The 22,849-nt window shown below is 45.3% G+C and overlaps 1 protein-coding gene across 1 annotated transcript in view; it reads right to left on the bottom strand.

Annotated features, from left to right (window-relative positions):
• LOC145407387 (prominin-1-like) overlaps nt 1-22,849 on the bottom strand; it is a 136,346-nt gene that overhangs the window by 65,424 nt on the left and 48,073 nt on the right. The window contains exons 3-4 of the mRNA XM_080278322.1: nt 6,997-7,294; nt 4,740-4,860 (exon numbers count right to left, since the gene is read on the bottom strand). Coding sequence (XP_080134448.1) covers nt 4,740-4,860; nt 6,997-7,294 — 419 coding nt within the window. The remainder of the gene's footprint in view (nt 1-4,739; nt 4,861-6,996; nt 7,295-22,849) is intronic.

The raw sequence follows: 22,849 nt of genomic DNA, 5'->3' as shown, positions 1-22,849 counted from the left end.
GAAGGCTATAACAACCATACCTAAACAGTTCAAGACAAGGATAGCATGGCGAAAATCCTCCCGTCACGCACAGATATTTCGTCGATGGGGTGAGGAAGAATTACTTTAGCCTCAGGGAAAGGGCTCTCTAGCGTATGTCCAGAATCCGAAAATATATAGCGGTATACTGAATATATTTTTTTCTACAACTTGCTACCTCTCGATATAAAAAGCGCTATCTATCAATCTATCTATCTATCTACATATATTTTACGTAACTTGGCCCAAAACTGCCATCTCTCCACCTTGAATGCTAAGTTGCAATAGTGGACTGACCATAAAATATGATGCTAGTCACGAAGAAGTGCAGTGGAACGGATGCAGAGCCGTAGCACTGTCTTTTTTGTCTCTGAGCTACGTAAAATAAGTAGCAAAAGCCACACACACACACACACACACACACACACACACACACACACACACACACACACACATCTAATTCACCAACTTTCCAACAATTTCCCCCATAAATAATCAACATCCAAATAGATTTTCAAACAAATAATGAAAGTTCAAGGCACGCCAAATTCCAGGGTTAAAAGATACTAATATTTAATGATGATTCCAGGGGCTTAAATGGTGAGTGGATGAGTGTCTGGCCCACTAAAAAAGGGGGGACGGTGACTGGGGAAGGGGATAGGAGGGGGAGGAAGTACTCTTAAGGAGAGAAATTAATGGTCTGAGGAAAGGTAGGGGAGGAGAGTGGATGGGGAAAAGAGCGGAGGGAAGAGAGGGGAGGGGAAAAGAGAGAAGGGAGAGAGGGGAGGAAAAGAGAAAGACTGAAAAAGAGAGAGGAGAGAAGGAAGGATAGGGAAAAGGGAAAAACAAAAAAGTGAGGAGAGGAGACAAAAAATGGAGAGAGAGAGAGAGAGAGAGAGAGAGAGAGAGAGAATAGGAGAATGGAGAGAAGAGGAAGTAAAGGGGAAGGAAGGAGGACAGGAAGAGGAAGAGAGGGGAGGGAGAGGGGAAGGGGTGGGGGCTGAGAGAAAACAGGATGGAGGAGGGGGGAAAGGAAGGATGGGAGGGGAGGGGAGGGAAGAGAGGGGAAAGGTGGAAATAGGACGGAAATTATGAACTGCGTGGGAAAGGGGAGAGAAAGGCAGGAGGAGGAAGAGGAGGTGGAGGAGGGGAGAAGTACCCGGTAGAAGAGGAGGAGGAAGATAATAACATGAAAAGGAGGAGGAGGAATACTACTACTGCTACTGCTACTACTACTACTAATAATAATAATAATAATAATAATCCATCCATCCATTGCCAGACGCCATGTATCCCAAACGGGGTGGTCAAGGGCTTAGAGTTAATTGTTTTACAGGGAGGGGCACTAAAATAATAATAATAATAATAATAATAATAACAACAAAGACAAAAAAAGAATACACATATATAAACAAACAACACAATCCTTACTAGAGTGTAAATATACGAAAACTAAATTTAATAAAGAGTAGCACTTACAGCTCTCTCTCTCTCTCTCTCTCTCTCTCTCTCTCACTCTATCTATCTATCTATTACGCTAAAACTAAACAATTTTATTCAGTTCATTTTTCGAACGGGAAGGGGTAGATATGGCCGTATTTACGAGAGAGAGAGAGAGAGATGGGGAGGGGGAGTGCGCAGTGGAGGGAACTGGAGGGAAAGTTACCAGCGAGGGGAGGGAGGAGGAGGAGGAAGAGAGAGATGAGGAGGAGGATGGGGAAGGGACAGTACTGAGAAGATATGGGTGAGGAGGAAGAAGAAAGAGAATGGAGGGAGATGGGAGAAAAGAAGGTAGGAAAGTAGTAGGGAGGTAAGGAGAGGAATGGAGATGAGATGGGAGAGGAAGAGAGGTGAAAAGAGGGAGGAAGGATGAAACAGGAGGGGGATGAGGAGGAGATGGGTGAGAGGAAGTGAAGGGATGAGATGATAGGTAACAAGTGGAGAGATGAGTGAAGAGGGGAGGGTGGGGGAGGGGAGGGAAGAAGGAAGGAAGGAAAGGGAGAGAAAGAAAGAGAGAAAGAGAGAGAGAGAGAGAGAGAGACAGTTTCCAAGAGACAGGTGGAAAAGTACAACGCGCATGGCTCTCCTTCCCTCCCTTTCCTCCTCCTCCTCCCCTCTCTCTCTCTCTCTCTCTCTCTCTCTCCACACACACACACACACACACACACACACACACACACACACGAGTTGAAAATAGCTAACAAATGACTTCTAATTAGTTCACTGTAGCTGCTTTGCACGAGAGAGAGAGAGAGAGAGAGAGAGAGAGAGAGAGAGAGAGAGAGAGAGAGAGAGAGAGAGAGAGAGACAGGGAGGGGGAACCTGCCTTACCCTCATCCAAGAATGTTAATTATTTTCTACGTGTTTGGGCATTCTCTCTCTCTCTCTCTCTCTCTCTCTCTCCTTCTTATCCCTACCTCAGTCAATACTTCTTCCCCTCCTCCCCCTCCCTCCCCTCCTCTCCCAATCTCTCTGCACCCTCCTCCTCCCTCCCTCTTATCTCGTATCAGTTTCCTACCCCTTTCCTCTCCTTGTGTTCCTTCCGCTCTCTCTCTCTCTCTCTCTCTCTCTCTCTCATTTTTCCTCTCTTATTTTTGCCTCTGCCTCAATTAATCCTTCCTTTCTTCATTATAATCTTCTCTCTCCATTCTCCTCTCCCTTCCTCTTCTACCCTTCCCCTCCCATTCTCTCTCCCCCTTATCCTCTTTCCTTTCCCTCTCTGCCTCTTCATTCTCTTCTCTCTCTCCCTTCCTCTCCCTCCTTCTTCCTTCTGGCTTTCTCTTTCCTTTCTCTTTTCTTCTTCTCTCTCTATCCAAATCCCTTCCCTTCTCTTCCCTCCACTCCCATTACCTCCCTTCCTCTCCACCACACCCTTTCCCCCTCTTCTTCTCCCTCCCATCCCCTTCTTCTTCCCTCCCATCCTCTACTTTTCTCTCCCTCTCTTCCTCTTCTTTTCTCTCCCTCTCATCCTCTTCTTTTCTCTCCCTCTCATCCTCTTCTTTTCTCTCCCTCTCATCCTCTTCTTTTCTCTCCCTCTCATCCTCTTCTTTTCTCTCCCTCTCATCCTCCTCTTTTCTCTCCCCCTCATCCTCTTCTTTTCTCTCCCTCTCTTCCTCTTCTTTTCTCTCCCTCTCATCCTCCTCTTTTCTCTCCCCCTCATCCTCTTCTTTTCTCTCCCTCTCTTCCTCTTCTTTTCTCTCCCTCTCATCCTCCTCTTTTCTCTCCCTCTCATCCTCTTCTTTTCTCTCCCTCTCATCCTCTTCTTTTCTCTCCCTCTCATCCTCCTCTTTTCTCTCCCCCTCATCCTCTTCTTTTCTCTCCCTCTCTTCCTCTTCTTTTCTCTCCCTCTCATCCTCCTCTTTTCTCTCCCTCTCTTTCTCTTCTTTTCTCTCCCTCTCATCCTCTTCTTTTCTCTCCCTCTCATCCTCCTCTTTTCTCTTCCTCTCATCCTCTTCTTTTCTCTCCCTCTCATCCTCTTCTTTTCTCTCCCTCTCAGCCTCTTCTTTTCTCTCCCTCTCTTCCTCTTCTTTTCTCTCCCTCTCATCCTCCTCTTTTCTCTCCCCCTCATCCTCTTCTTTTCTCTCCCTCTCTTCCTCTTCTTTTCTCTCCCTCTCATCCTCCTCTTTTCTCTCCCCCTCATCCTCTTCTTTTCTCTCCCTCTCTTCCTCTTCTTTTCTCTCCCTCTCATCCTCCTCTTTTCTCTCCCTCTCATCCTCTTCTTTTCTCTCCCTCTCATCCTCTTCTTTTCTCTCCCTCTCATCCTCCTCTTTTCTCTCCCCCTCATCCTCTTCTTTTCTCTCCCTCTCTTCCTCTTCTTTTCTCTCCCTCTCATCCTCCTCTTTTCTCTCCCTCTCTTTCTCTTCTTTTCTCTCCCTCTCATCCTCTTCTTTTCTCTCCCTCTCATCCTCCTCTTTTCTCTTCCTCTCATCCTCTTCTTTTCTCTCCCTCTCATCCTCTTCTTTTCTCTCCCTCTCAGCCTCTTCTTTTCTCTCCCTCTCTTCCTCTTCTTTTCTCTCCCTCTCATCCTCCTCTTTTCTCTTCCTCCCTCCTTCTCACTGCCCTCCCCCGCTCTCTTCCTCTTCTTTCTCTCCCCATCACTACCCTCCCCTCTCCTCCACTCTCTCCCAACATAATGACCTAGTTTCCCTTCAGAGGGGAGGGGAGGGGAAGGGAAGGGAGGGGAGGGGAAGGGAGGAGGGGGGAAGGTAAACAAGAGGCCCGGAAGAGATACAATTCCTGATACAATATGTTTAAAAATATTTATATCTGTATTTTTGTGTGTATTCACGCGTATGTATGTATGACTATTGTATTATATGCATGCATGGATGTATCTGTATATGGAAGGTATGTAGTATATGTATAGATGATTATTATGTACGCATGGATGTATGGGTATATGGAAGGTATGTAGAATATGTGTGGATGATTATATGGATGTATGGGTATATGGAAGGTATGTAGAATATGTGTGGATGATTATATGGGTGTATGGAAGGTATGTAGTGTATGGATAATTTTACTGAATAATCAAAGTGAAGGCTGAGACCCTTCAAAATTTTCCTTCCCAAATAAAACTGAACAAAACTGGAAAAGGGTCCGTTCAATTTCGGGACGCCTGAACACACTGCGTTTAAAAGAAGAGAGATCAGAGGCAGAGGGAAAAATGGATCACACACACACACACACACACACACACACACACACACACTGCTACATACGCTATCGGTGTTGTTGAGGAAGAGTGAGGTGTCGTGAAGGGAGAGGGAGAGGTCTCGGGGCAGCCTCTGTACACCGTCTTCCATCCTGGCGTTGGTGACGAAGCTGCAGACCAAACCCAGCCTGTGCAGGAGAGAGGAAGGGGATTACAAATAAGCGCATCATCATCGTCATCATCATCATCATCGTCGCCGTCATTATCATCATCACCAACATCATCATCGTCCTCCTCCTCCTCATTGTCATCAACATCGTCATCACCTACATCATCATCATCATCGTCGTCATTCTCCTCCTCCTCCTCCTCATCATCATCATCATCATCATCATAACGTAAACCCTTAGTCGAATACACAGCATTATCCTCCTCCTCCTCATCATCATCATCATCATCATCATCATCATCATCATCATCTCCTAAGCCAATCTGCCATTAATTTAGCAAGAAGGGTAGGACCAACGACTGAAAAAAATAAATAACACAAAAACGCGAGAAGCCATCAACAGCGAAGGGGGAAGGAGGGGGAGGGGAAAGAAGTGGAAGGGGAGAAAGAAAGGGGAGGGACGAGAAGAGGAGAAAGAAATGAATGGGAGGGAAGGGGGGAGAAGAGAGAAGAGAAGGGTAGAAAGAAAGGAAATGGAAGTGAGAGGAAGGAAAGGCAAGGGAGGGAAGAGGAAAACGAAGAAGGGGAGAGAGATGGAAAAGTAAAAAGAGGCTGAAGGAGAAAGGGAAGGGAAGGAAACGTGTTAAAGGGAGGAAAAGGAGAAGGGAGGAGAAAGGAAGAGGAGGGAGAAATAAAACAGACGTGAAGGGAGGACAGGACAAGACCTGGAGGACAGTCTGTAGTAGATTAAGAGGGGAAAGGAAAAGAAGTAGAAGAGATGGAGGGGTAAAGGAGGAGAAAGGAGGGGTGGGGAAGGAAAGAGAAGAGAGAGGAGACGAGGGAAGGGAAGGAAGGGGAGAGAAGGGAAAAGAGGGAAAGAGAAAGAAGAGAAAAGAGAGGGAAAGAGAAAGTGAAAAGAGAAGAGAGGAGAAAGGGGAACGGGATGGCAGGGGGAAGAGGATTAAAGCAAAACCAATCACAAACACAAACAAACAATCACTCGCCTTCTCCCCTCTCTCTCTCTATCTGTTTTTCTGAATCCCCCCCCTCCCTCCCTCTCTCTCTTTCTCTCTCTAAATACCTGGGTAAATACCGAGAATTAATGGTCTGAAAAACGCTAGGTTAAAAAAATGACGTAAGAGGAGAGGGAGGAGGGTAGGAGAGGAGAGAGAAAAGAGAAAGAGGAGAGGGGAGGAAAGGAAAGTAGAGAAAGAAAAGGAGAGGAGAGAGAGAAAAGGGAAACAGGAGAGGGGAAGAAAGGAAAGCAGAGAAGAGAAGGAAAAGCAGGAGAGAAGAGAGATGACGAAAGGCGATGAATAAGAAGATGCGAGAAGAGGAGAGAAGAAAATGAGAAGAGAAATCAAGAAGACAGAGGAGAAGAGCAAAGGAAACGAGAGAAAAGAAAGACAAGATGAACGAAAAGAGGAGAGAATGTTTGTAGAAATAAAAAAAAAAATAAGTCACAGTAAGAAAGGTGTTAAGGAGAACAAATACCAGCTTAAGATTTTTATAAGAGAAAATGGGAAGGGGGAAAAGGAAAATTTTAATATAATGGAAATATCTGTTAACTCTTAGGACAATGGCGAGGAAAACTGTCAGATTATATGTGGGAATAACGCTGGATAAACAATTACTTCTGCTTGCTTAACGGAGAACCAGATTATTATTATTATTATTATTATTATTAGTTATTATCATTATTATTATTATCGTTATCATTATTATTATTATTATTATTATTATTATTGTTATGATCATTATTATTATTATTATTATGGTGGTCATGATAATATTGGTGCAGTTCGAATCAGACATTATCGTGATATTTTGTCAACACAGACACAAACGCTAAATCGACTTGATCGGTACAGTTACGCATTCGATGTCGCTAATGCCGATAATACGTACTGAGGTTAGAGGTTATTAAATGCTACAGATACTACTACTACTACTACTACTACAATAACACCAATACTTACAAAATCACCACTACTAGGAGAGCCAGAAAGGTGCCCAGTATCGCTCTTTTGCACGGGTCCCTCTTCTTACCACAGTAGGGGACGTCAGCTGCCACCACCACCACTACTACTACCATTACTACTGCTGCTGCTGCTGCTGCTACTACTACTACTACTACAGAAGCGCCAATACTTACAAAATCACCACTACAAGGACGGCCAAAAAGGTGCCCAGTGTGGCTCTCTTGCACGGGTCCCTCTTCTTATCATAGTGGGGCACATCAGCACCACACCTGCCAGCACACCTACAGCACGCCAGCACCAGGCCAGCGAGGGGCATCACCACCACCACCAGTGCCCCCAGTACCACCAGGGCCACCAGTCCGATATAATGCACCACCAGTACATCCCAGTTCGCCTCCAGTTCCGACAACACACGCATTCCCTGTTGCTTATCTAGGGTCGGCTTGGACAGTTCCTGGGCAACCACGCTTTCTGAAATTACAAAAAAATGATATATAAACAAAACGAATATTAAAAGAACCAAGTGTATTAATCTATCTATCTATCTATTGCCAGACGCCTTAATCCCACAAATGGCCACAAACAAATCGCCTCCACGTCGCCCAGTCCCCCACCATTTCACTGCCCTGCTCCCAACTCACACACCCCTCTCTCATATACCTCTCAGCTCCATCCCTCCATCTCATCCTTGGCCTCTCCCCACCTCACACACACACTCTCCTCGTCAGTCTCTCACTCCATTAATAAGAAGAGTATATATCAGTGTAAATTTCACTGTCTTCGCTCTTGGGCTACGATGCTCTGTAAAAATATAGAACAATTATATAAGAAAATGATATAGGAATCCCACGATCTCTGAAAATATAGGACCAGTAGGTTATATAGGAACGTGATGTAAGAAATGAATGTCTGAAAAAGATATATTTGTACAGGGTCGATCTTTATAACTCTTGGACAACCATTTCACTCACGATATAAAGGGAATTTTGTAAGAACTGAATTTACAATCCAGTGTGCTTCCTTCTGGCTAGCCTCAGATAAGTTTACACACACACATACATACAGACACACACACACACACACACACACACACACACACACACACACACACACACACACAGATAGATAGATAGATAGATAGATATTTTATTGACCACAGTTACATTTGTCTTTACATTAAGGAAAAAAAAAAATACATTACTGTACATTCATACACACTGATACATACATATACCAAACACAACATTCACACACTGATACAAGCAAACACACACACACACACACACACACACACACACACACACACACACACACACACACACACACACACACACACACACCACATACATACATATACCAAACACAACATTCACACACTGATACAAGCACACTCACTCTCACACACACACACACACACACACACACACACACACACACACACACACCACACATACATACATATACCAAACACAACATTCACACACTGATACAAGCACACTCACTCACACACACACACACACACACACACACACACACACACACACACACACACACACACACACACACACACACACACACAAACCACCGCTGAGCATGCAAAGGAACTAACGAGGTGGCGTAAAAGAGGGGATTCTAAAGAGGCCATTAAACCTGGCGGGTAATTAGAGAGAGAGAGAGAGAGAGAGGAAATACGATAGATGCGGAGGAAAGAAAAACGAAGTGGAGAGAAAACGTTGCAGATGGAAAGGCATAGCGTCAGAAGTGGAGGAAAATAACAGTAAACACGGAAGAAAAAAAAAAACAGCTGAACGTTGGAGGTGAAGGCAAACGTTCGGAAATAAAACGTTGGAAGAAAACGTTGGAAGTAAAGAAAAAACGTTCGAAGAAAAAGATGAACTGGAGGTGAAGAAAAAACGTTCGAAGATGGGACTGGAAAAAAAAAAACGTTGCAGGTAAAGAAAAACGTTCGAGGAAGAAGATGAACTGGAGAAGAAGGTGAAGAAAAAACGTTGGAATAAAAAGATGAACTGGAGAGAGAAAGGTGAAGAAAAAACGTTCGACACAGAAAAACGTTGGGAGAAAAAGACTGAGCTGGAGAGAAGAGTTCAAGAAGAAACGTTCGCAAGGGAGAAAAAACGTGGAATGTACTGGAGAAAAAAGGTAAACAAAAGATGTAGCTGGAGAGAAACGTTGAAGAAAAAACGTTCGACAGAGAAAAAAAACGTTGTAGGAAAAAGACAGCTGGAGAAAAGGGATGAAGGAAAAAACGTTCCACACAGACTGGCAAAAAAGGTGGAAGGAAAAGGTGGACTCGAGAAGGAAGGAGAGGGAAGAGGCACTGCTGGATGGGGAGGAAAACGTTTGCTTGGAGAAAAACAAGAGGAAAAAGGAAATTAATAAAAGTCAATAATAAAATAAACTGAGGTTCATACGCCAGCTTAATAAAATCGTCTGGCGCTAATTAAAATAATAATAATAATAATAATAATAATAATAATAGCAGTAGTAGTAGTAGTAGCAGTAGTAGCAGCAGCAGCAGCAGTAGTAGTAGTAATAATAATAATAATAATAATAATAATAATAATAATAATAACTACAGCTGTGCCAATCATGAGGGATGAAAAAATAAAATTAGAATTTAAATAGAACACAATCTAGATGCTCAAAATCATTCTTCCAAAAATTATTAAAAATAATGTATTTATTTTAGGCCTTTTCAAAAATCTGGTGGAACTCTAATAGGAAAAGTTATGAAGAATATGTGAAAAGGTTATGATGGATTAGAGAGAGAGAGAGAGAGAGAGAGAGAGAGACTAAAGTATAACAAATTTAGACATAATTAACAACCTAGCAAGTGCTCGTTATTCTCTCTCTCAACAGTGAAATTTTCTCTATCTCTAACTTTCAAATGTTTAACTTCCTCTCTCTCTCTCTCTCTCAGGCACCACCAATCACCACCACCGCCATATCACCTGTCACCACACAATTCTCCACCTTTCACCATCCATCATCATTTATCATCCGCCTCTCTCTCTCTCTCTCTCTCTCTCTCACACACACACACACACAGTTTGTCTACCCAAGCATCTGCACATATCTATCTATCTACCTATCTATCTATCTATTTATCTATAAATATCCTCCACTCTATCTATACATGCATCTATCCATCAACTATATCTATCTATTTATGTCTATACGGTATCTATCTGTCTATCTACCTATCAATCTCTATCTATCAATCTATCTATCTGCCCCTCCGACATTCACCCTCGCTGAAACAAGGTCAACCTATCAGCTTCTTGTTTTACTGGGGTCAATAGAGGTGAAAATAGGTCATGTGGCGAGAGAGAGAAAGAGAGAGAGAGAGAGACTGTACTTGTAGATAAAGATATACAGATAGATACAAACACATTGATAGATAAACAGATAGATGCCCAAGAATATTAAGATTTTATAACTAGACACACACACACACACACACACACACACACACACACACAGAGTCAGGTAGGTAGGTAAGGAGAGAGAGAGAGTCAGCATCTTGTTTCACGGGGGTCACTCAAGGTCAGAAATAGGTCAAAAGGCATCAGGATGGGTCAGGGTTTATCTGGTGTGGTGTGGCGTGGCGTGGTTTGGTTTGGTGTGGTGTGGAGTGGTGTGGTGTGATATGGTATTGTGTGGTGTGGCGTGGTTTGGTTTGGTGTGGTATGGTGTGGTGTGGAGTGGTGTGGTGTGGTATGGTTTGGCGTGGTGTGATTTGGTTGGGTTGGGTTTGGTATGATATGGTATGGTATGGTATGGTGTGGAGTGGTGTGGTGTGGCGTGGTGTGGTGTGGTGTGGTGTGGTGTGGTATATCAATGTCTCAATACTATACCAATGTATCCTGGGACAGTACCGTACAACACAGATCACACTGAGTTAGGCTGAGTTACGTAAAGATCGGTCAAGAGTTGAAATCAGAGTTAAATGCGATCAGATCCCGTTCAGACCCTGTGTAAATGCTGGGTAGTTCTAGCGAGAGAGAGAGAGAGAGAGAGAGAGAAATATAATCCTATGGCCTAGTGTAATTAAAAAAGATTATCCGTAGGTTAAGTTTAGATTAGGTTAGGTTCGGTCAAGAGAGGTCAATCGGGGTTACATGTGACTAGATCACGTTCAAGACTTGTATAAAAACCAGGTCAGGTCAGGTAAAGGAGATGTATAATCCTGGGTAAGAGGTCATGCTGTGGGGTTAAATATATAGGTCACGCTAGGGAATGGGATCACACTGCACTGACGGTCATTCCAAGTCTAAGAGGAGGAGGAAGTGGAGGAAGAGAAAAGGTTGAAGAAGGTAAAGACGTGGAGGGGGAGGAGAGGCTGAAGAGGAGGAGGAGGAGAAAATGAAGAGGAGGAGGAGGAAAAGAAGTTGATGATGATGAAGAAGAGGAGAAGGTTGAAGATGGTGAAGACGACGAGGAGGAGGAGGAGGAGAAGATGAAGAGGAGGAGGAGGAAAAGAGGCTGAAGATGATGAAGAAGAGGAAAAGGAGGAGTTGAAGAGGAGGAGGAGGAGGAGGAAAGAAGGCTGAAGAAGAGGAAGAGGAAGAGATAGGGGAGAGGAGGAAACAGACTGAGTAAGAGCAGCAGCAGCAGGAGGAGGAGGAGGAGGAGGAGGAAACAGATGGAGTAACAGGAAGAGGAAAATTTTGGGAAAAGAGAGGAGAAATGAAAGGAAGGAGGGGGGGGGGTGGAGGAGGTACTCGTTGTAACAGCTCCTGAAACCATCCAATAATAATAATAATAATAATAATAATAATAATAATAATAATAGCATCACCTTCATCGTCATTAATCCCATTATTAATTACGTTTGGTAATCAGATACATAACACGGGATTAAAGGCAGAGAAGGGAGGAGTAGGGAGAGAAGGTAGAGGAAAGAGGAAACACGAATGAAAGGGAATAGGAAAAAAAAAGAGAGAGAAAGGAGGAAGGCGTGATTAAATTAAAATTAAAAAGAAGGAATGAGGTCAGACTGCAATGCCGGTCAATTCAAGTGTACGAGGTGGGGGAAGAGGAGGAAGGAAGAGAGGGAGGAGGAGCTGGAGGGAAGAGAGGGAGGAGGAGGAGGAGGAAGGAAGAGAGGGAGGAGCTGGAGGGAAGAGAGGGAGGAGGAGGAGGAGGAAGGACGAGAGGGAGGAGGAAGGAAGAGAGAGGAAGAGAGGGGGAAGGAGGAGGAAGGAAGAGAGGAAGGAGGAGGAGGAAGGAAGAGAGGAAGGAGGAGGAGGAGGAAGGAAGAAAGGGAGGAGGAGCAGGAAGGAAGACGGAAGACAGGAAGGAGGAGGAGGATGGAAAAGGAGAAGGCGGAGGAGGAAGGAAGAGAGGGAGGAGGAGGAAGAAGAAGAGGAGACTGTGGGAGGAGAGAAGGGCTAAATGAGCAAGGAATAAAAAAAAAAAGAAAGAAAGAAAGAAAGAAAGAAAAGAAGTAAATAAGAGGAAGGCCAATTGACAGGATGAGAGAGGGAGAGAGAGACAGGAGGGGGGGATATCTTGCAAACTGGGTCAGGAGTTTGAAATTCTCTCTCTCTCTCTCTCTCTCTATGTATCTGTCTATATACCTACCTATCAATCTATCTCTACATATCTTGCTGTGTGTGTGTGTGTGTGTGTGTGTGTGTGTGTGTGTGTGTGTGTACTATTCCCAGGAAGGAAAGGAAGAAGGAGGGAGAGAAGGAGGAGGAGGGGAGTGAAGGAGGGAGAGAAGGAGGAGAAGGGATGTGAAGGAGGGAGAGGAGGAGGAGGAGGAGGGGAGTGAAGGAGGAGGGGAGTGAAGGAGGAAGAGAAGGAGAAGGAGAAGGAGGAGGGGAGTGAAGGAGGGAGAGAAGGAGGAGGAGGGGAGTGAAGGAGGGAGAGAAGGAGGAGGAGGGGAGTGAAGGAGGGAGAGGAGGAGGAGGAGGGGAGTGAAGGAAGGAGAGAAGGAGGAGGAGGAGGGGAGTGAAGGAAGGAGAGAAGGAGGAGGAGGAGGGGAGTGAAGGAGCGTTAGGAAGAATTGATGAAGATAGGGGAGAGGAGGGGGAGAGAGCGTGTTAACAGGAGTGTGTGGGAGGGAGGTGGGAGGGGAAGCAGGAGGGGAAGACGCAGACACAGGAAGGGAGGCACACATGGTACAAAATATACATATATACAAGGAAGGAGAAAGCATAAGAGGGAGGCATACATATACATACATACATAAGCATACATACATACACATATCGTACGTACATACATACATACGATGGAAGAGAAGGCATAAGAGGGAGACCTATTTTACATACATGTATACATACAGACATACATACACACATACGAGGGAAGACAGCATGACAGACAGAAACATACATACATACATACAGTACATCCATACATACATGGGAAGAGAATGCATACAAGGGGGAGAATTATCAACAGCAAGACGGGCCACACACTCATTCACACACCATTCAAGTCCACGGAATCCAGAGTTATAAATATATGACTTAGTATGGGAGGAGATTTGTACAGAGGGTGGGACTGACTAAGAGACGGAGAGAGACTGAAAGGGAGAGAGGAGGGGCAGAGAGAGTGAGAGTAAGAAGAGCGTGAAAGCTGCAGGGAGAAAGACGACAGGAGAGGGAGGGAGAGAAAGGAAGAAGCAGATAGAGGAAGGGTGGTGTAGGAAAGTAGGGAAAAAAAAACGGAGGGGGAAAGGCCGGGGAGAAGGAGGAAAGGACGGAGAGAGGAAGAGGGAGGATGGGAGGTAGCGGAGAGGGAGGGAGAGAAAGAGAAAAGAAGAAGGAAGCAGACAGGAGAAGGGTAGGAAAGTAAGATAAAAGCGAGGAGAGAATGGAGGGGAAAGGACGGTGAGAGGGAGAGGGAGGGTGGGAGGGAGAGGAGAGAGAGTTAAAGAAACGGAGGGAGGGGGGAGAGAGGCTGGAGGGAATCAGGGAGAGACAGGAAGAGGGAGATAAGTGAAACGGAAGGAATACGATAAGGGAGAAAAGCATGAAGAAGTGGGGAGAGGCAAGAAGGAAAGGTCGAACGGAGAGGGAGGGAGGGAGAAGAAAGGGTGAAGTAACAACACAGGAGGGAAAAAAGGAGGGAGGGATGGAGGAAGAAACGAGGAAGACAAAAGAGATGTAGGGAGGGAGGGAGAAAGGGAGGAAAGGATGTTTAGATACGAAAGCGGTGAGAAAAAAAAAACAGGAAGAGAAAAGAAGTTAAAGAAAGGAAGGAAGGGAAGGGAGAACGGAGACTACGGGGAGGAGGGAGGAGAGAAAATGAAGAGGGGGAAAGAAGGAGAGAAACAGAGGAAAGAGGAACGGAGGGAGAGGAAGAGTATTATGAAGTGGAGGGAAAAGAAGTCGAGGGAAGGACTAGAAGAGGGAGGAAAGGAACAAGAGATGGAGGGAGAACATGATGGAGGGAGAGAGGGATGCTGGGAGGCAGTGAAGGGGGAGAGAGGGACAGGAAGGGAGAGGAGAGATATAGAGGGAGGGATGGACAAAAAGATGGAGGGATGGAGGGAGAGAAGGTGGGATGGAGGGAGGGATTCAGGGAAGGGGAGATGGAAAGTGTTAATGTGAGAGAAAAAATGGGGGGCAAGTACGAAAAGGAGGGGAGGAAACGAGAGAGGGAAGGACGGAGAGATGGAGGAAACGAGGGGGGGAAGGACGGAGAGATGGAGGAAACGAGGGAGGGAGGGAGAGATTCAGGAAGAGAGGGAGAGAAATCGATAGGTGTCCCGGCTCAGAGAACAGTAACCAAACACAGCCTCTGTCAAGGACCCAGAAATGTGGGCGGTGGGTGTGGACGGAGTGTGGGTGTAGGTGTGGAGAGAGAATGTGGGTGTAGAGAGAGGGAGTGGGTGTGGATGGTGCGTGGGCGTAGATGTGGAGAGAAAATGTGGGTGTGGATGGGGTGTGGGTGTAGGTGGGAAGACAGCGTGTGTGTGGATGGTGTGTGCGTGTGGATGAAGGTGTGGAGAGAGTGTGGGTGTAGGTGTGGAGAGAGTGTGTGGATGTAGGTGTGGAGAGAGAGTGTGGGTGTGGACAGTGTGAGTACAAGAGTGGGTGTAGATTGTGGGTGGGACAAGTGTTTGAATGTGGGTGTATATGTATGGGGTAGTCTACGTGTGGGTGTGGAGGGGTGAGTCTAGGTGTAGGTGTGGGTGTGGACTGAGACTGTGGGTACAGATTGAGTGTGTGGGTGTGATGGAGAGGGTGTGTGTGGGTGTGGATGACTGTGTGGATGTGGATTTTCTTAAGGTGTGTTATGGCTGTGAGGATGGAGGGGGGGGGTGGAATGAGAGAGAGAGAGAGAGAGAGATGAATGAATGGTGTGTGTGTGTGTGTATGTGTGTGTGTGTCACAACCCTCCATCATCATCATCATCATCATCATCATCACCACCACCACCACCACCATGATAATAATAATACTTTTTCAACATCTAAGTCTATATCTAAAACACCAATGCCCTACCTGAGCCGGGTCTCGATCTAGCGATTTCACGACGGCGGGTACAGGTCTCAAGGTCTGATATTTACAGAGACCTCAAAATGGTGCGTTGGCGAGTAAGGGTGAGCAATAAAACCCAACCATCCCTCGTACATAAACCCTTATAAAACCTACACTGTTCCCTAGCTGAGCCGGGTTTCGATCTAGCGCATTTACGATGACGGATGCACTGGTCCGACACTTTGATATTTGCAGCTGACTCAAAAATGGTGTATTGATGAGTGTGTGGGAGAGTGTGTGTGGGTGAGAGAGGCCGGCAGGGTGTGGGCAGAATGTTATATGTGGCTTCTGTCGTGAATGCTGAGTTCTATAGCAAGAGACTGACGCTAGAATATGATGCTAGTCACGAGGAAGTGCTATGGAAAGGACGTAGAGTCACTGATGAACACTAGAATACGGTGCTAGTCACGAAGAAGTGCTGTGGAAATGTAAAGCGGTAGATTAACATTAAAATATGTAGCATCTCTCTTGAATGCTGAGTTACAGGAAGAGATTAACGCCAGAATATCATGCTAGTCACGAGGAAGTGCTATAGAAAGGACGTAGAGCTATTGAGTAACACTAGAATATGGTGCTAGTCACGAAGAAGTGCTGTGGAAATGTAGAGCTGTAGATTAACACTAAAATATGGTGCTAGTCACAAAAAAGTGCTATGGAATGGATGTATTGCCGCAGATTAACGCTGGAATATGATGCTAGTCACGAAGAAGTGCTATGGAAAGGATGAACTGTAGATTAACACGATAATACAGTGATGGTTAAAAATAAATGAATATACCACATGGAGGGTGAAAGACTGACGAGGAGAGTGTATGTGAATGAGGTGGAGGGGGGAAGAGGGAGGGGGAGGCCGAAGATGAGATGGAGGGATGGGGTGGAGAGGTATATGATAGAGGGAGGTGTGAGTTGGGAGCAGGGCAGTGAAATGGCGGGGGACAGGGCGACTTGGAGGCGATTTGTTTGTGGCCACCCCAAACGGGATTGAGGCGTCTGGCAATAGATAGAGAGATAGACTAAAAAAAAAAAAAATGATACAGATTTTTTGTTAATAGGGATATTGATAATTTAATTCTGAAAAAGCCAAGATTTCAAAATATATATACCTGCAGATAAAACACGTCTACTGAATACTGGGTAGATTTGGACGTCTTACTGTATTTACGAATTTCTATATATGCGGTATTTAATAGGGAGGATGTAAGGTAGAATTAACAATGTATATAGATAGATAGATAGATAGATAGACAGACATACAGACAGCTGGATAGATTGATTGATTGATAGATAGATTGGTACAGATATAAATATGGATGTGGATGAGTGTGGGTGTGGATGGGTGAGCATGTGGATGGTTGATGTGGAAGAGTGTGTGGATGTGGATGGTTCGTGTGGATGAGTGTGTGGATGTGGATGGTTGGTGTGGATGAGTGTGGATGTGGAGCTATAAGGGTGAGTAAAACATGGAACGCCAAGGCAACTTCAGCTTTAAGACCTCTGGGGTGGCTCTGTGTGTGTGTGTGTGTGTGTGTGTGTGTGTGTGTGTGTGTGTGTGTGTGTGTGTGTGTGTGTGTGTGTGTGTGTGTGTGTGTGTGTGTGTGTGTGTGTGTGTGTGTGTGTGTGTGTGTGTGTGTGTGTGTGTGTGTGTGTGTGTGTGTGAGAGAGAAAGAGAGGGGGGGGATTTTTCTTCACTGCTTGACCCTGGTTGCTATGGTCACACACACACACACACACACACACACACAGAAGCAACAATCCTCCTCACACACACACATAAACATATCTACTAACCACACACACACACAAGCTAAATCCTACAAACACATACACATATACAATACCAATACACACACATATACATACACATTCATTGATACATAGATACACAAAAGCAAATTCCTACAAGCACACACACACACACACACACACACACACACACACACACAACGAAGCAGGGTTGAACGAAATATCACGACTAACGAAGGTATGAAGAACGAAAGCCTGGTTAACGAGATTAAAGAAAGAGTTTAAACATCAATTTGGAAGCTGTAACGTGTTTTTCTCTTCCACCAGTCTATCTATTTATCTATCTATCTATCTAGCTGTCTATATCAATCTCTCTACTTATTTATTGATGTCTATCTATCTATCTATCTATCTGTGTCTATCAGTTATACTTACTTATGTCTATCTACATCGTCAGAACTGTCCATCCATCCTTCTACCCAGTATTTATCAATTTATCTATCTATCTATCTATCCATCAGTCAGTATTCTAAGCCATCCGTCTATCAATCTACCTAGGCAATTATCTATCTATCTATCTATCTTTTGCATTTACATAATTGTATATTTTAACTTTAACCAACCAACTATCTACCAATCCATCTATATCTATCTATCTGTCTATCTATCTACTGTCGTTATCCTTTCATCTATCCATCATCCTTCCTTCCAATCCATATAATCCTAACCACTGTATGACGTCTCTCTCTCTCTCTCTCTCTCTCTCTCTCCCCTTGGCACCACTCCCCCTCTCTCTAACTCTCTTGGCACTCTTTCCACCTCTCTCTCTCTCTCTCTCTCTCTCTCTCTCTCTCTCTCTCTCTCTCTCTCCTGCTCTTCCCCTCTTCCTTCTTCCTCTTCCTGTCTGAAGCTTCCTTTTTCTTCCGTCTTCCTCTTCCTATAATAAGAGGAGGATGTGGCGAAAAGAGGAGAAGGAAGACAAGAGGAGACAGGGAAGAGGGAGAGAAGAGGAAGGAAGAGGGAGAGAAGAGGAAGGAAGAGGGAGAGAAGAGGAAGGAAGAGGGAGAGAAGAGGAAGGAAGAGGGAGAGAAGAGGAAGGAAGAGAGAGAAGAGGAAGGAAGAGGGGATCCTTCTCCTCTTCCTACTGATCTTTCCTCTTCCTCCTCCCTATCCTTACCTCTCCATTCCCTCCCTCCCTCCCTCCCTCTCTCTCTCTCTTCCCCCTCTTCCTTTTACTCTCATATCCCTTCTCCCCCATGGATCTCTCTCTCTCTCTCCATTCCCTCCCTCCCTCTTTCTCTTCCCCCTCCTCCTTTTACTCTCATATCCCTTCTCCCCCATGGATATAATTCTCTCTCTCTCTCTCTCTCTCTCTCTCTCTCTCTCTCTCACACACACACACACACACACACACACACACACACACACACACACACACACACACACACACACACACACACACACACACACACCTGCAGTACCGTACACTCACACACACACACACCTGCAGTACCGTACACTCACACACACACACACACACACACACACACACACACACACACACAGACACACACACACACACACACACACACACACACACACACACGCCCTCTCTTGTTTAAACTCCAGACCCTCTGTGTGGCCATTACTGTCTGCCTGTTTGTCTGTCTCTATCTATCTTCTATCTATCTGCGTCTACCTTTCCTCATCTATCTATCTGAGTAACTATTTCTGGCTACCTACAACTATCTACTTATCTACCTGCCTGTGAATCTATCTACCTTATTTAAGTCTATCTATCGACCGGTACTCTTATCTGTCTGCATCTATCCACCCCTATGATATCTATCTATGAATCTATCTACCTGTATCTATCTATATCTATCTATCGGTACTTATAACTATCTTTAACCATACCTAAATCCTTCCTATATAATTCTACATATTTACCCAACTCACTATCTAGCAATCTGTCTACTTATATATCTATCCTTCTGTCTCCATTTATCTGTTGTATCTCTCTCTCTCTCTCTCTCTCACTCTCTCCCTCTCTGTCTATCTATCTATCTATCTATCAGGTCACACACATCACTGCACTATGCTTTAACCTTTAATAGTCATCTGTCACACAAAGGATTACTGTTTGTTTTGTTTGTTTGTTAGGCCAGAAATACAGAGATAGGCGTTGACTGATAAAGGTAAAACACACACACACACACACACACACACACACACACACACACACACACACACACACACACACACTCACACACACATTTCCTGTAAGCTGTGATGTGAGCAGGAAGTGAGGAGTACAGAAGGATGAGGAGGAAGAAGGGGAAGAGAAGGAGGAGGAAGAGGAAGAAGAAGAGGAGGAGGAGGAGGTGAGAAGACGAAAGTAGTGATGATGATGATGATAAAAATATAACACAACAACAACTACTACCACTACTACTACTACTATGAGAGAGAGAGAGAGAGAGAGAGAGAGAGAGAGAGAGAGGATTCTGTCAACACCTCAACTCCGCTACCTTAACGGAACCCCCTCCCCCCCTCTTATCTCCTTCGTTTTCTCACTTCCTCTCTCTCTCTCTCTCTCTCTCTCTACTATTACTACTACTACTACTACTTTCATTATTATTATTATTATTATTATTATTATTATTATTTTTCCTCCTGTGTCTGCAGTTTCTTCACTTCCACACGATCATTCTATGTTAAGCAACAACCCGTTTCTTGAAATGTCAACACACACACACACACACACACTAATAATTACACACACACACACACACACACACACACACACACACACACACACACACACACACACACACCCTATAGTGCAAGTGACCCCATTATTGAGAGGTTTCACTCCATACGTTAGATGGGTTGAAATATTCCATACAGGGGTTTCAACTCTCTCTCTCTCTCTCTCTCTCTCTCTCTCTCTCTCTCTCTCTCTCTCTCTCTCTCAAATAGAATAAAATCGTCTTGGAGTTGGTTGTGGTTCCATGAAATTCAATGACCCTTAGTTATGAGCTGGGAATGAGTCTCCTTGGTTACTAGTCAAATATGTCCTTTACCTTTGGCCAACTACGCGAGAAGAGTTAGGTATATTTATCAGGTAATAATAAAAAGATAATAACAATGAGTGATTCAGAAATAGCAGTCTCCTTGGTTACTAGTCAAAAGTACTGCTATCCACCCCTCGAAAGACACACATTTCAGATGAACCTGGGACTACTACTACAACAACTACTACTACTACTACTACTACTATTACTACTACTACTACTACTACTACTATTACTACTACTACTATTACTACTACTACTACCACTACAATTACTACTACTGCTATTACTGGTGTTGTTACTACTACAACTACTAATATTTCTTATTATAACTACTATTACAGTTATTACTATTACCGTATTCCTACTACTACTACCGTACTGTTTTATTATTACTACTACTACTGCTACTACTACTATTACTATCACTACTACTACTGCCATCCATCACCCCTCTACTCTCTCACTAACCTCCCAACCACAAAATCAGGAGAAAGGGAGTTGGAGGTCTCTCTCTCTCTCTCTCTCTCTCTCACGCCATTTCCCTTCCTCTTCCTCCCCCTCCCTCTTCCTCTTCCTTCCCCCACTTCCTCTTTCCTCTTCCTCCCCCTCTCCCTTCCCTCTCCTCTCTCTTCCTCTTCTCCTTCTCCCCATTCTCTTCCCTCCTCCTCCTCTCTCTCTCTCTCTCTCTCTCCTTCCCCTTTGCCTTCCACATTTGCCTTCCCTTCCCCCTCCTCTCCTTCTTTTCCCTCCCCTCTCTCTTTCTCTTCCCTCCTCTCCTCCTTCCCTTCTCTCCCTCTCTCCCCCCTTCCTTCCACCCCCTCTCTTTCTCTTCCCTCTCCTGCCTTCTCCTCCCCTCTCTTTCTCTTCCCTCTCCTGCCTTCTCCTCCCCTCTCTTCCCCCTCCCCTTCTCAACTCCCCCTTCCTCCCCTCCCCTCCCCTCCCCTCCCCTCCCCTCCCCCCGCCTTTCTACACCTTTATTACCACAACTTCCTCCCCTCCCCTCCCCTCCCCTCCCCTCCCCTCCCCCCATTTCTCTCCAAACCTACCTCTTCCCTCCTCTTTTTCCCTCCTCCCTTTCCTCCCCTCCCCTCCCCCCTCCTCCTCACTCTTCTATTTATCTTTTTTCCTCTCCCCCCCCCCTCTCTCTCTCTCTCTCTCCTCACACTTCTATTTATCCTTTTCCCTCCTCTCTTCCTTTCCCTAATGTCTCTCTCTCTCTCTCTCTCTCTCGTGTGGGTAGGGGGGGTCAGAGGTCATCGCTCGGCACCCCCCCCCCCGGCGCCCTAGAGCGTGTATTAGCTTCTCGTGTGTAATAATAATAATAATAATAATAATAATAATAGTAAGTAATAATAATAATAATAATAATAATAATAATAATAATAATAATTCCTTGGACTGCTCTTGCTTGCTGTTGAGAGAGAGAGAGAGAGAGAGAGAGAGAGTCAAGGAATATGGATCAAAAAATCTTGGTAAATGTGAATAGGCGGAAATTAAGACTGATGAGGGGGGAGGAGGAAAGGGAAGAGGAAGGAGGAGGAGGAGGAGGAGGAAGAGAAGACGAAAATGGAGGAAGAGAGAGAAGGAAAAATAAAAAAGACAGTAGAGAAAGGAAGACGGATTGAGGAGGAGAGGGGAGGGAAAATGACTGATGAGGAGGAGGAGGAGGAAGAGAAGACGAAAATGGAGGAAGAGAGAGAAGGAAAAATAAAAAAGACAGTAGAGAAAGGAAGACGGATTGAGGAGGAGAGGGGAGGGAAAATGACTGATGAGGAGGAGGAGGAGGAATGAGAGAAGAAGGTGAGGAAGTTGAAGAGGATGAAGATTTACAACCTTCCCCCGCTTCCCTTCCCTCCCCTTCTCCTTCCCTCTCCCCAGCCCCTCTCCCCTCCTCTCCCCATCATGTCCTAAATCTCTACTTTCCTCCTCCTCCCCTCCCCAAGTACTCCTCGATCTCCTCCCCCTCCCTCCTTTCTTCTTACTTCTCTCCCCCTTCCATTTCTATTCTTCCTTCTCATTTCTCCCCTCCTGTTCTCCCCGTCTCACCACACTTTTTCCTCTCTCTTCTTTCCTCCCTCTCTCCTCTCCTCTCTTCTCCTTTCCTCCCCTCCCCTCTCCTCTTCTCTTCTCTTCTCCATTCCTCCCTTCTCTCCTCCATCATGCTCTGAATCTCCAAACTGCTTCCCATCACTCATCATCCTTCCCCTCCCTTACTCTCCCCTTCCCCCTTTTTATTCCTCCCCCCTCCCTTCCTTCCCCTCCCCTCCCCTCCCCTCTGCCCATCATGACCTAAATCGCTAAACTCACTCATTATTCTCCCCTCCCCTCCTCATCCCCCTCCCCTCCTTCATTTCCTCTACTCCCCTCCCTCTTCTCTCCCCTACCATCCATTCTTTCCAATACTCCCCCTCCTTCCTCTCCCCATTTCCCTCCTCTCATTCCTTTCCTCTACTCCCCCTCCCTCTTCTCTCCCCCTCACCCTTCGCACATTTCTCCCCTCCCTCCCTCACTCCTACCCCTTGCATCTACCCTCTTTCTCTCCCTCTCCCTTTTTCTCTCTCTTCTCTCACTTCTCCTTCTCCTAAATCTTTCTTCTCATGTCTCCCTCCCCTCTCCATTTTCTCCTACGTGTCTCTCCCCTCTCCTATATCTTCCCCCTCCCTCTCTCCTCCCTCCCTCCC

Source organism: Coenobita brevimanus, chromosome 73 (genome assembly GCF_032717465.1).
Source record: "Coenobita brevimanus isolate Jiangsu-jjx chromosome 73, ASM3271746v2, whole genome shotgun sequence".
In the NCBI taxonomy this organism is placed as follows: Eukaryota; Metazoa; Arthropoda; class Malacostraca; order Decapoda; family Coenobitidae; genus Coenobita; species Coenobita brevimanus.
The sequence above is the reverse complement of the archived record's forward strand: the minus strand, read 5'-3'. Positions and strand labels throughout refer to the sequence as shown.